At 48.3% G+C, this 13,608-nt stretch overlaps 2 protein-coding genes across 2 annotated transcripts in view; one reads left to right on the forward strand and one right to left on the reverse strand.

Annotated features, from left to right (window-relative positions):
- The window catches only part of LOC311344728 (wolframin-like), a gene marked incomplete at both ends in the record, with an annotated part of 8,201 nt that extends 7,174 nt beyond the window's left edge, over nt 1–1,027 (reverse strand). Inside the window, 2 exons of the mRNA XM_084469081.1 lie at nt 596–742; nt 871–1,027. Of these exons, the coding sequence (XP_084325207.1) occupies nt 596–742; nt 871–1,027 (304 nt within the window). The remainder of the gene's footprint in view (nt 1–595; nt 743–870) is intronic.
- A 1,830-nt stretch (nt 1,028–2,857) lies between these two features.
- Nucleotides 2,858–13,608, forward strand: part of dock2 (dedicator of cytokinesis 2) — a gene marked incomplete at its 5' end in the record, with an annotated part of 45,096 nt that continues 34,345 nt past the window's right edge. Inside the window, 1 exon segment of the mRNA XM_084469082.1 lies at nt 2,858–2,872. Coding sequence (XP_084325208.1) covers nt 2,858–2,872 — 15 coding nt within the window.

Genomic DNA, 13,608 nt, shown 5'->3' on the forward strand with positions numbered 1-13,608 from the left:
GTCCATCCATGGCCAGAGCTCAGAGCTCCGTTTAAACTCTGTCTCATCTTCTTTGGTCGGTGAAACATGAGGTGGCTGGGGAAAGATTTCCAGCATACAGGTGGAAGTCTTCAGTCAGCAAATCAGCAACTTGTTAGTTGTGTCTTGTTGTGTCGTTACATGATGAATAGTGCTTTTTACTGCTTTAGCCATTTAGTAGTGTTTTTTATTACTAGTGACTGTTTGTGAATTCAAATACAGTTACTCACTGAGGAGGTATGGGCTACACTCAAACCCAGAACCTTCCCGGTTAGTTGAAGACTCAAGCCAGAAGACGTTTAAAGACTAAAATAGCAATCATGGCTCTGCATTGCAATGGGTTAAACTAGAAGCAGGATGCTTCACGTTGGCAAATGTTTTGCGCAAGAGGAAAGCGTGTGTGTGTGTGTGTGTGTGTGTGTGTGTGTGTGTGTGTGTGTGTGTGTGTGTGTGTGTGTGTGTGTGTGTGTGTGTGTGTGTGTGTGTGTGTGTGTGTGTGTGTGTGTGTGTGTGTGGGTGTGTTGATGTGTGTGTGATAACTGATAACATGTCCCTCACCTGGTTCAGAGAGGGAGGCCGAGCGTGAGGGCGAGGCTCCAGGACCCGCAGCCCCAGTAGAGGCTGGGGTCCCCGTAGAGGCTGGGGTCCCCGTAGAGGCTGGGGTCCCCGGCGTAGAGGCTGCATTGAGCTGAGACCGGCCCAGCTGAGACAGGCTCCGGGAGGGCTGGCGGTGGGGGGACACAGAGGGAGTGGAGAGGAACCGCGAGGGGGGAGAGAGAACAGGGGGGGAGGAGGTCCGAGAGGAGGAGGGGCCGGCGGACGGCGGCGGCGGGGGGGAGCGGGAGGCCGGACCGGTCGACGACGCGCTGCCCGCCCCGGGGCGGGGGGGCGGGGGCGAGCCGTCGCCGGATGACCCGGGAGTGGCTGGAGACGGAGAGGAGGAGGGTGAGGAGGAGGATAAGGCAAAGTTCGGGGAGTTGAGGCCGCCGCCGGGCGGTGACGGTTCCATGTCTGGGTGAAAGAAAGAACATCAAATACATTAACGATTTCGGGTCAAAATCCTTAATTATATTACCGTGATCCCACGGTAGCTGCTAGTGCATGACTTTGCACTTTGCTGCTTACCACCGTTGACACCGGGAAAAACCACCACAGTGTTTCATGAGATGTACATTATGTCCCCCCCATGCTCAGTCTAAGGTGTCCGATATACCGGTCTGTGTTAGGGCTTTATGCAACACCACATATACATTCAGTGGATTTCCCCCTTGTCCACCACAGCCGGTGGATCTCCGCATCGGTTGAAGCTATATTAAGACCGTGACAATGTTCTGGCATTGGTGCTGCTTGGGAACGGTGACGTAGGCCTACACTGCGTCCGTGAAGGGAATCCCCATGCGCGTTGCTCACGGACCGAAGGTTTCAAGGACATTGATTGGTAAATGAAGTGGTCATGCAAAACATAATCATACCGACTGTACCAAAAGCAAAGAACACACATGTAACAACACATACGTACAACTAAAGTGAGCTCGTTTTGAATGACACTTATTTATAAGTGTCCCAAATGAGATGCGTGAATAGGATAACGAAATGGAATTAAAAAAAAAATAGGAAACAAAGCCTTATATAGTGTGCGTTGTGCTAAAGCTAGCCTGTATGAATAACAAAAGTGTGGAGCAGGGGCCCGCTCGCCTTACCGATCAGCACAGCGGCTTGGGTCAGGTCGACACAATGAGCTTCTATTCTAGCGAGGTCCAACTTTGTTATTCAGCGGTCCGCCTCATTCATCCCTTTCACTTTGGGAACATACTGTGAAACCACTAGCCCCCAGTGTGGTCAAACTCCACAACAGTACATGGACGTAGGGGACTGGAGGGCTCTTTCAGGACACGCCCACTTCGTGCCCGTGCCATTCATTGGACACAGCTGATCGTCAACATTCACTCTGATTGGTCAAAGAACCAGGAAGCGTTATCGTTTCGTGGACGTATGCATCTTCGAGTAAAGAACAAATACATTTCAAGAAATATGGTACTTATTTTTTGTGTTGTGTTTGAGACGTGGTGTCTTGTTGTTTCCCCAAAACGCAATAATTTACAGTGACATTGTTATTCTTTGCGCTGTTTGATAATCATATACTTGTACGCGTGGATGTCTACATGTTTTCTACCAGAAGATGGCAGCACAGTTCAATGTCGTGAGACACGAAAACAGAAGCACATGTCAGAAGCAAGTCAAGTATTAAAGCCCCCCCCCCCCCCCCATTGAAGCCAAGTGGGAAACCCTTTCTCGTTATACATTGACGGTAACGGCAGACAATTTAGATTCACTCATGAAGCCATAAGAAAACATAAGATTAACCATCAGTTTGCAGGGGAACGCATGAGAACCCAAAAAATAGAACATTCATTTTTAAAAGGGCCGGTAATATAAGGAGATTGGGGTCAATTGTGAACCCATTATGTAAAAGTAGATTTGATTAAATAAATCTAATTCAGAGGATGATTTATTTCTGCCCTTTTAAATTATATTACACACACACACACATACACATCTTCTTATCTTGTTAAGCTATTGCTATTTTGCTTAACTCTCGCACACACACACACACACACATGCACGCATGCACTCATGCACGCACGCACACACACATACACACACACACAGTTCAAGTGGAACAGAGCCTTCCAGCACCATTACACATCGTCAAATGTTATATTCGATAACAGGTACAGGTACATGTGACATGGGCCTGTGTTTTATTCTGCAGAAGTAAGTCTTCGCTGGTCGGACAATAAAAACAAAAATGCTCCAGGAGGGGACAAGGCCAGTAACCATGGTAACCAGGGAGGTGATGTGAGGGCATCGGTGGAGAATAGGAGGATTCAGAGGATTCACGCCTGTGCTGACCTTGACCAATGACAGAAATTGCTTTAGTGTGAGTAGATTTGAGCTCCCATTGTGTTGTATTTTATCTGTAAAATACCTTTTTTATATAACGGTGGAAATAAGTTTAATCTAAAAATGTCTAAAGAAAAAGTCCATTCTTATCCATTATTACTTTTTTTTTGAATATGTTATGGATTGCTGTAGCTACATGCAAGCTTCAAAGATGTTGCTTAGCTGTAAGAGTACTGGAAGGATTAATTGGAAAATATGAATGTACAGTGTAACATTGCATCCCTCAATACTGCACTCTTGTTTTCCATCACATTGTCTCAGGACTAGTTCTACGTTAAATCTGATGGTCTAGTTGTATGTTCTGATGGTCTAGTTCTATGATAGATCTGATGCTTTTGTTCTACAATGGAGCTGGTGGTCTAGTTCTATGATAGATCTGAACTACTGCCTCAGGAGTTTGTCCTACCAACCCTATCTATCTCCTAGACACACACACACACACACACACACACACACACACACACACACACACACACACACACACACACACATACAGACACACATTCTCACAAAGTAACGCTTCTTTCTCCCTCTAGAATTACAGCAATAACAGCATTTATTTTATTTTAAATTAAACCGGACGGATAATTCACCCTATGAACCACAAGTTTTGTTTCACCACACTGAAATCTGCCTCTGCATGGCAGTCTGGAGCTATCCTTGGGCTGTGGCCTCATCCTACAATATGTGATTCAGGAGTGTGGGGAGGGCGGCTTAATTGTGTATTTGAAGAGTCAAGTATTGGAAGGGTTCACGGAAAACTCAACGGCAGCGTTTCCATGGAAGACGTCACATTTTACTGCGAAAAGCTTGAGGGCCACTGTTAGGGTCGAAGTGTATGCGTTTGTGTTAATCTGTGCTCTCTTCCCAGATTCGACATTGTCATTGTTCAGGATTGCCAGGCACAGTCGAAGGCAGAGAATACCAATTAACATAACCAAATTAAACGAGTTTTTGTGGGTGTTTGTTTGTGTGGGTGAACGTGGGAGAGTGTATATGTGTGTGTGTGTGTGTGAGTGTGTAATTAAGACTTTATTCTTGGAACTGAAAAAAGAATGTTTCAACTTGTCAGGCCCGACCGGGAGGGGTGAGTCATGTTCGTGTAATTAGCTTCACGTGGAAGTCTTAAGTCACTCTGTGCACGGCCAACCATGGTAACACATGGCAACAACACTCCATACACAAGAGCTAGGTGGCTCTGTCAGAACCACATCCAGAACAGGACAAAGTGTGTATATTTTAAATAAAGTGTGTTTGTGTGTGTGCGTGTGCAAACATTTCTCTAAATGGATTTCTGCATTTTTCATCTTCATGCTCCCCACAGAATTCCACACGCTGACCCTAAAGGACTGACCCTATATAATTAGTTTAAACTGCGGGGCCTTCATGAATATGCTAATCTCATTACGCAAACATCTCATGCATATGCAGAGCACCAAAACCTAGAGTGCTGTGGAGCCACCAATGCTCTATTCCGCTCTGACGTAAAGAACTGAGTTGTGTACACACACACACACACACACACACACACACACACACACACACACACACACACACACACACACACACGCACACACACAATAATGCTTATTGTGTGGAGGCTGTTTTTCTCAGAAGGGGAGTCCACAGCCCTGGTGTGTAATTGTTTCTTCTGGCGTCACAGGCTTCACCTGAGTGTCACCCTATGCCCTGATCAGATGTTCCGCTTGTGGCCCATGCGTCATGTGGCCTCACCACAAAGTTAAAACCGGAGATTAAAATCTTTCACTCTCAATGAAAACCTCTGTTGGTAACTCTGCTTTAGACCACGTTAATGTCTCTCTGTCTCTCTTTCACTCTCTCCCTCTTTTCTTCCCTCTCTCTCTCACTCCCTCTCTCTCCCTCCCTCCCTCCCTCTCCCTCTCCCTCTCCCACTCACCCTCTCTCGCTCTCACTCTCCGTCTCTCTCGCCCTCTCCCTCTCCTTCTCTCCCTCCAACTGGCCCCCTCTCTCTCTCTCTCTCTCTCTCCCTCCCTCCCTCCCTCCCTCTCCCACTCACCCTCTCTCGCTCTCACTCTCCGTCTCTCTCGCCCTCTCCCTCTCCTTCTCTCCCTCCAACTGGCCCTCTCTCTCTCTCTCTCTCTCTCTCTCTCTCTCTCTCTCTCTGCCCTCCACACTCACCGGTGCCAACCTTCACAGCCAAACAAAAAAACACAAAAACGCAACGACCACGATCAGTCCCCCCCGCCCCTCCCCTTCGTCCCACTATCGGACCATCAGGGAACGCTGACGTCGGCAGAAATCCTACAGGCATCCTGTTCAGCAGGGGGATGTAAACCCAACACTGTGATGTCGCCTCGTTCTCTCTCTTGTCCGCTGTCTCTCTGGCTTCTTCCAACACGTTCCATGACTCTAGATCGGCCCATTGACACTTTCATGTTAAGGTCATTCAGGACAACTGGTTCCAGAACCGCGAACGAGCTGACGGACCAATGAAATGAATCAACTACCCCTACCCCTTGATGTTGTGCACATGTTTCCATCCTGCTTCCTGGGTCCATGATTGCATTGGCCTGCAGCAATGGGCCGCATGTGTGTCTGCAGCGAAGTCTGTGTGTGTGTCTTTCTGTTTTTGTGTGTGTGTGTGTGTGTGTGTGTGTGTGTGTGTGTGTGTGTGTGTGTGTGTGTGTGTGTGTGTGTGTGTGTGTGTGTGTGTGTGTGTGTGTGTGTGTGTGTGTGTGAAAGGCAGTCAGACAGGAAGAGTGTAATCGGGCAGCTGAGAGAGAGAGCCATGCATCCTGCAGAATCTGGGTCAAACAGCCCCCCCGGGGTCACGACGGAACCGCACAACACACTATTTGAAGTGTATCCTTTCACCCACTTTTCTTATTTTATTAGTCATGCTGCCTCAGATATAAAAAAAAAAAAAAAAGATGAATCCCAACACTTGGTCATCCCCATTCAATAAGAGCACTCATCTGATTCAGGCCATTACATTATTGCATCACTTTAATGCATTTGCACTAGTGTAACAGAATGCAGATGGATTTTTTTTCCAGGCATACAACCAATTACAAATAACTTCTGGATGTTGCGGAGAGTACTTCCTCAATGATGCTGTTAGCGTGTTTCCCAGGGTCTGCATCGCTCTCTCTATATAGGAGGCATCTGTGCCATACCACCTTACCACGCCGTGACGACACACGTTTTCCCCCCAACCAGCGAGTCCACGCAGTTTCTACGCGCGGTGTCATTCTTGGACACGCAGTCAGGTGTCGCGCTTCTATCACGCTACCGGCGACGCCCGACTGGTTTCCCACGTCCCCCCCGTTCGGTGTTTGTATTACTGAAGCCTGTGTGGTTCATCGGTGGATGGAAGGAAGGTGACGTCGCGGGTGGGCGTGGAAGATGTCAACATGCCAGTGAAGGGAAGCGGAAAGCACAGCCTGATGTGGACACGAGCATCTTAATGTGGATATTTGAAGCCGGGAAATACAGCACATCCGTTTCTCTTTCAATAGGCCAGCCGCGGTGGGAAATTGAAATTCAAGGAAAGTTAGTGTCGACCCTGGGCTGGAGAAACAGGCACTGCATCCAGTTCTTCCCACGGCCAACCACCCCACCAGAGCGGCAGGGCTGCTGAAACAAATCGACAACATTTGCCCTCAGTCGACGCGCCAAAGCCCAACCGCCCGCTCCTTAACGCTGGATCTTCATGTGCAGTAAGTTTATTCCGACAGTCACTCCGTTGCATTTTTTTTTAGGTAGACACGTTTTACAACCGAAGGGGTATCATTTTGTACTGAACACTTATATCCGGTGTTTCATTCGTTCGAATACGAAGGGCTCTTATTGTGAAAGTCAGGGCGCGCTCAGTCAATCCATCATGATGTTGCAGCAGAGTCGACTAGGATTACACGATACCATCGATATTAATCTAGCAATCTCTTAAAATCAGATGTTGAGCAGGGTGACATCCACTGGGTTCAGTCTGACATTCCGGGAAATATAACAAACCCGCGATAAAGCAACGAGGAAGTCAATATGTCATACTCGTCATGAATCAAATCTTAATACTGCCTGTGCTCATTAGGCTTCTGCGAAACATAGTTCGCCCTTCCCATGTGTTATCTGAGCCACAATCAGATTTTTGTAACGTGATATGGGGTGTGGGAGGGAGGTGGGCGAGAAACAGTCTCATCCGGAACGCAGCATCCTCCCCTACCATGCGGCTCTAGTAAAAAAAAAAAAAAACACCAGACGACAGTTGATGTTAATGGTGCTGCTGCTCAATGGCAACAGCTCGCCCTTTAACGTCAAAGCATTATAGTCTACAGACACAAACAGTCATGGTTGATGAAGACACGGACACGGACACACATCGACCTGCTGCCTCGCATCCTGGTATGCTGCAGCGAGCAGCTCGTGTGTGTGTGCCCGTGGGGTGTGGTTGGCAGGCCGGCCCGCTGTCTAACCCAACTAGTGTGTGGTGACCCATCGAGTGTCTGGTAGTTAATCACCCAATACAGTAGCAGTCAGCTGTGGTTGGATGGCTACTAGATTGTAAGAAGATGGTTATTATCATTTCTGCAGTACAACATACAAAAAAGCATCTATGTGGATTTCATAATATTGCTCTGGATGCAGCATGTTCAAATAGGCCATGTGACCTTGCTTTACCAAATATTGTGTGTGTGTATATATAGTCATCTCACCTCTTTGAGATGACAGCTATGTTATGCTCTCTCACTACCACAGCTTTGAGACTGATAGTGTGTGTGTGTGTGTATGTGTGTGAGGTGATAAAGGGGGTCTACAGAAATAACTAAACTCGGATCATTATAGGGGCCGGTCCTACACTCTCCTGTGTTTCCCTTCATAGGCCACCTCTCTCTCATACCCTATACCCTGCCTGTCCAGTGTGCTCAGCGACCCGGTCTCAGCTCCAGCGGCCGTCTTTATCAGGGGTCTTAAATCCCCAACCCTGCAGACAGCCAACATGTGTATCTAGTTAGCTTACTCCGGGCCATTACGGCGCAGGATGCAATTTGTGGTCACTCTTCGCTCGGAGCTGTTCTGCTTGCGTTGACTGCGGCAGGGAACATGTGAAGCCGATTCAGTCGGCGACATCTTTTATTTTCAGTGTGTGTTTCAAAGCTGTGCTGCCTTGTTAAAACATAGCAGCCAGCATCGATTTGTAACCTGCGTTAGCCCAGCCCGAATGCCTGACGTCCAACACAGCTAAGTGGGTATTAACGATGGTATGGGGACAGCTCCTCTCCCCCAGCTCTCTCGCTCCAGCCCGCCCCCCCCCCCCCTTCCCCCCGCCCCACCCCCCATTTCTAATGTCACTTATCCTTCCTCGCCTTCATTCATAATCCCATATTTACCACCACCACCTCACCTCCACCACCACCACCACCACCACCACCGCCGCCTTCGCTGCCTTTCTCCCTCAGCAGAAGCGAGTGAGTCAACAGGAAGGCTAATTCTAATACCCCTGGAGGAGGCCCCCCACATTCACGCATACCTCTCTATACCTTCTGATGCATTCTTCGAAATGTTTACGCAGTGCGTGTTGTTTTTGGTGGGCCTTTCTGTGTGGCGTCGGTAGGCAAGGCAGGCTGTGTTCATGGCGGGTTTCCTCCCACACCGTGAAGACCATTAAGACGTGCATGTCTCGAGATGGTTGAGACAGAGCTGGTCGCCGGGAGCCATAGAAGTGTCTGCCCACTGCTCCTGGTGGTGCCGGTGGTGGTGCAGCTAGTGGTGGGGTCACACATGTAGTTGTGTAGTACATGTGCAATAGTAGAGATCTTGTTGATTCTTCACACACGACGTATACACGCACACACACAAGCCTTGTTGTTTTTCCTCTTCCCTCGTTTCAGTTCAGTGGAGCTTGTCCTCTGCTCATCCAGATGTGAACATACACTGTGTGTGTGTGTGTGTGTGTGTGTGTGTGTGTGTGTGTGTGTGTGTGTGTGTGTGTGTGTGTGTGTGTGTGTGTGTGTGTGTGTGTGTGTGTGTGTGTGTGTGTGAGAGAGAGAGAGAGAGAGAAAGAAGAAAGGTGGATGGTTTCACACATGACTGTATCATGTATCTTTTTGAAAGGAGAGATTGCCATTGTCTACAAAACTAGACACACACACACACACACACACACACACACACACACACACACACACACACAGGCACGTACGTGTGCTCGTACGCTGTCACATGCTATGCAGGCAAGCAGTGATCGACCCAATGTTCCACACATGAGCACTTGCAGTGAGCTAGATAAGCCCCTCGACACAATTAGTGTGTGTGTGTGTGCGCGGGCACGCTTTCGAATGTGTGTGTGTGTGTAGTGGAAAGAGACTGCTTGCATGTGTGCATAACCTACACATGCATAAGATTCTGCTACTCCTTATAGGCCATGATAATTAAACAGGAGATCCTGCAGAGCTATGGAGCCATTGGGGGATAGAATGCAGCCTATCACACGGACCCAGCAGCCCTGAGATCTTCCACTTCTCTCTTGTTTAACCCCACTGCTCCTTTTAACTCAGGCCCTCAGCAATCTAGAGACACTCTTGTTTCCATCCAATCCTGGAGCCTGTCTGCGTGTCTCTGTGTAGGAGCTTGCACACGTTAGTGTCTACCGTTGGAAGCTGTCAGGGTGCACAGAAGAGTGGCCATACTACCTGTGATATCAGTTTGTCATCTTGGTCGCCATTCGTATCTCCGACACACAGGCCTTTCAAGAATGATTTGTGTGTGTGTGCACTGCACGCCACATTACAGTGCAAACTATGTGGCTTAAGCTATTTCCATGAGTGCTTATATCGGATGTGGGGATGTGCAGTAGCGTATGGTAGAGTAGCTATCTTTAGTCTTGTACTCTTGTCTGCATCTCTCCCTCCCACCTGCTCTCTCCTCCTTTTCTTCTCTCTTTCCCTCTCCCTCCCAACTCCCTCCCTCTCTCCCTCATCCTAGACACGGATGTGGAGTGTTATGGAGAACAGAACACACACACACACACACACACTATCTCACCCACAGCTTGTTCTATGTGTTTATTGGACATGTGGCTGTCAGACTAAAGTCAGCATTCGTAAACGTTGAACAGACGGCGAGCTGAGTGTGACTTGAGTGTGTGTGGTCTCTCTGCCCTTGGCCTCAGGACTTCATGTTTGATTTCAAGTCAGTACAAAGAGAGAACATACACTCTGGGCTCTTTTTAATGCAGGGTATTTGTGCACTACGGTTTTAAAAGGGAGCTCACTGTATTTATTTGATTTCATTAGCTGCGATGTTGACTTTGAGGGCTATTTAAAGCCAGGGCATCACAACATGTCAGCCATTTCTGCTCAATGTCGGCCACAATGTTAAGATGTTTTTAATGTATCATCCTTGTCTATTCTTCCTCACAGTAAACCTCGGAACTCTTTCAAGTCCTTTTGTTGAGTCTTTTGAGGAAAGCGTGGCTGCTTCCAGTCTTTGAAGGGCCCCTATTATACTACCCGGTGTGAGTGTGATTTGTCATTAAAAGCTGTTTGAAACTTGATGTATGCTGAATAGATCTGTCTACTCGTCTAACCAGTGGACTGCGCAGATGTTGCTTATCTATCCATCGTACGTCTTGGTGGACACCACCACTTTTGATGTCACTAAGGCACAGGAAAAGGCAGAATTTCAAACGGCTTGTAATGGGTAATCACACTCACACCTGGTGGTACAATAGCATGGGCCTTTATGTATGCTGTGCCGTTGGTGACTGGTCTGTCAGGGCAATAGTTGTATTGTTAAGGCTTTCCCGATTCTAGTTCCTTAGGCTATTTGCATGAGTCGCTCATAAAGCATACGATCAATAAAATCTCACATACCTTCCCAACCTTCCCAAACGTTTGGGAACACGTTGTGTTTTTGAGGGCCGAGCATAAGAGCTGAACAGTTTATAGCACAGGGAAGGGATGATTTCAACGTGTGGTCTGTTGTGCGGCGCTGGACCCTCGTTGCTTCTGGGCAGTTGAAGGTACTTATTAACCCCACCATCCCCCCCCTAATAAAAACATCCCATCTTCCCCATTATGGCATTCCTGGTGTTCCACGGCGCATAAAGCCTCCAGCTTTGGCTGCTGCTAATCGCGGCGGCTAGCAGGGGAACATGTGGCAGCAGAATTCCAAATTGCCTCCCTCTTCCCATCGCTGAATGATGTGAGTCATTGAGGGTTGAGTCAGTGGGGTGAGGTTACTCTGAACCAGAGGAGAGGGAGGGAGAGAGATAGTGTTGGAGTGTGTCGGTTAACACAACAACACGACAACCTGACTGTACCGGTTTGGTGGCTCTGTTAACCGTAGCCCACTAGTTAGAACATGGATCCAGGCGTTCTCTTCGTAGCGCCAGGCCCTCAGAGTGGTTCTCCGAGTCCAGATGTCGGCAGTGCTTCCACACCTGGTAGATAAGGGGCTTTGGCTAGCTATTGACACACCTGTGTTTATTCCCTTCCTCGGTGGCAAAGCACAGAAGGACAACGAATGAATGCTGTGTTGGGAAACCCTGGCTTGGCAGCGTAGTAGTATTTGGTAGTATTTCTTTTGGCACATCTGTTAATGGCTGTACTTGATCAGCAGCACTAGCTGTCACCACTTGTGTTTGGATACCACTACCACTACTATGGAATGCCTGTTTCTCTTGTATATACGTACGCTCTCTGTCCACGCCACTGCTCTGTCTCTATGGCCATCTATGCATCTCTTTTCTCTCTCTCTCTCTCTCTCTCTCTCTCTCTCTCTCTCTCACATGCCCTCTGGCTCTCTTTATTTCCATCTCGCTTTCTCTCTCTCACTCTCTCTCTCTAACATGCGCTCTCTAACATGCCCTATCGCTCTCTCTCACTCTCACTCTCTCGAACACACTCTCTCTCTCTCTCCCCCTTCTCTCTCTCTCTCTCTCTCTCTCTCTCTCCTCTCTCTCTCTCTCTCTCAGATTCTCAATGACTCCCTATTCTGTGCTGTGCTGTGTGACATCACCCTGTGAGCTACACAGGGTGATGGGGTGCCGGCTGGGTTGTGTGGGGGTAGGGGGGAGTTTGGCATGGAGGCTGTGTTAGAGAGCAGCGAGCTAGGGGAAATGTAGGCCAGCGTGGGGGTGGTGGAGGAGGAGGAGGAGGAGGATATGGCTGGTAGTGTCGTCTGTGTGTCTTTGTGGAGGTTTTGGGGGGGGGGGTGGGGGTATTTCATCGCCCCCAAATGGTATTTCTAAGTGGTTGTGCTCTGTGTCTTCACCCTTTGCCCCCCCTTCTTTCACCATGTCATGTCATGTCTGTCTGTCTGTCTGTCTGTCTGTCTGTCTGTCTTGAGTAAGCTTGTTTTCCGTGTTTCCAGAGACGTTCGCTGTCGTCGTCCATCAGTCTGGCCGGAATGAGGAGTTAAAAACCGCTGTGAGGGGTTACCTTGGCAACTAATATTGCTGCGTAAATGTCTTGGTGTGTCTGTGTCTGTGTGTCTGTGTGTGTGTCCTGGGCGTGTTGGGGTGGATGGAGGCGCCCGTGGTGGTAACGGTCCGTCTTGGCCGTGGGTCGTGGCAATGCATTACTAATTCAACAGTTTGGCCGAGGGACGGGACGAGGTTACTGGGTTACGATGAAAGTGAGTCGGAACGACAACGTTTTGTCTGTTGTTCGTTTCCAGCACGCGATTACAGCGTAAGTCTACCTTCTGAAGCTTATTTACTTATTTATGTATAAGCTGTTGTGTATATATATACCATTTATGGCGTCTCTTGTTCAACCCGCTGCAACATCAAGAATGGCACGCATGCATGCATTACAGCACTGACTGTAGGCCTTTCTACAGAGGAGCGAGAGAGTGCTCTAATGTCATTAATTATTGAAGTCCTTTTGAAGTCTTTATATCAATCCAGAGAACAGCTAAACAGCCAGTTCAAGGTCCACATTAGCTTTAAGCGTATGATTATTTTGGCAATGCTGCTTTTTTGATGGGCCAACATAGGCTAGATTGCTATTTTTAATAGTCTCAACTATTCTTATATGCTTCTATCCTCCGTTTTCTTCTCGTCATACATATCAGTGCTTAAGCCCTGTCAAAGGGATGCCAGTATCATTTACATTCAATCAATCAGGCTGGGATGGGAGAAGACGTGGAAACAGAAGCATGAAATTCGCTTAGCTTTTAGAGTTCAGGCTGGCTCAGACCCGAGCCATGCCTAACAAGGTCAATGAAAGTCATGTGTTTAAATTCATTAGAGGTTGTTAATTCACAGTTTGTTTGACTGGCAGTGAGAGGCAGGTAGGGAAGGAGGGAGGGAGGAATGAACGCAGACTGGCTATAAGGATGGAGATGTTAAAGGAATGGAAACCTCACCTCTTAGGGTTGAACAATGTGAGTTTTCCATCGGGTGGGCTTTGGGGTGGTGCTTATAGTGAAACTTTCAGCCGATGCTTGGGTCAGCAGTCCGGCTGTCCTGGCAAGAGGGGGTTGGGGGGGGGGGGGGGGAGTGCAGAGCATGGAGATAGAAATCATCATGCCGCCGGGGGGAGGTCGGGTTGAATGCCTCCCTCCCCAGAGACGAGCAGCCAGACACATTCTCATGCACTGTTGAGCCTCAAGCACAGCCCAGGGGATTCAGTTTTGGAC

Source organism: Micromesistius poutassou, assembly GCF_964030765.1.
Source record: "Micromesistius poutassou genome assembly, chromosome: 6".
NCBI lineage: Eukaryota > Metazoa > Chordata > Actinopteri > Gadiformes > Gadidae > Micromesistius > Micromesistius poutassou.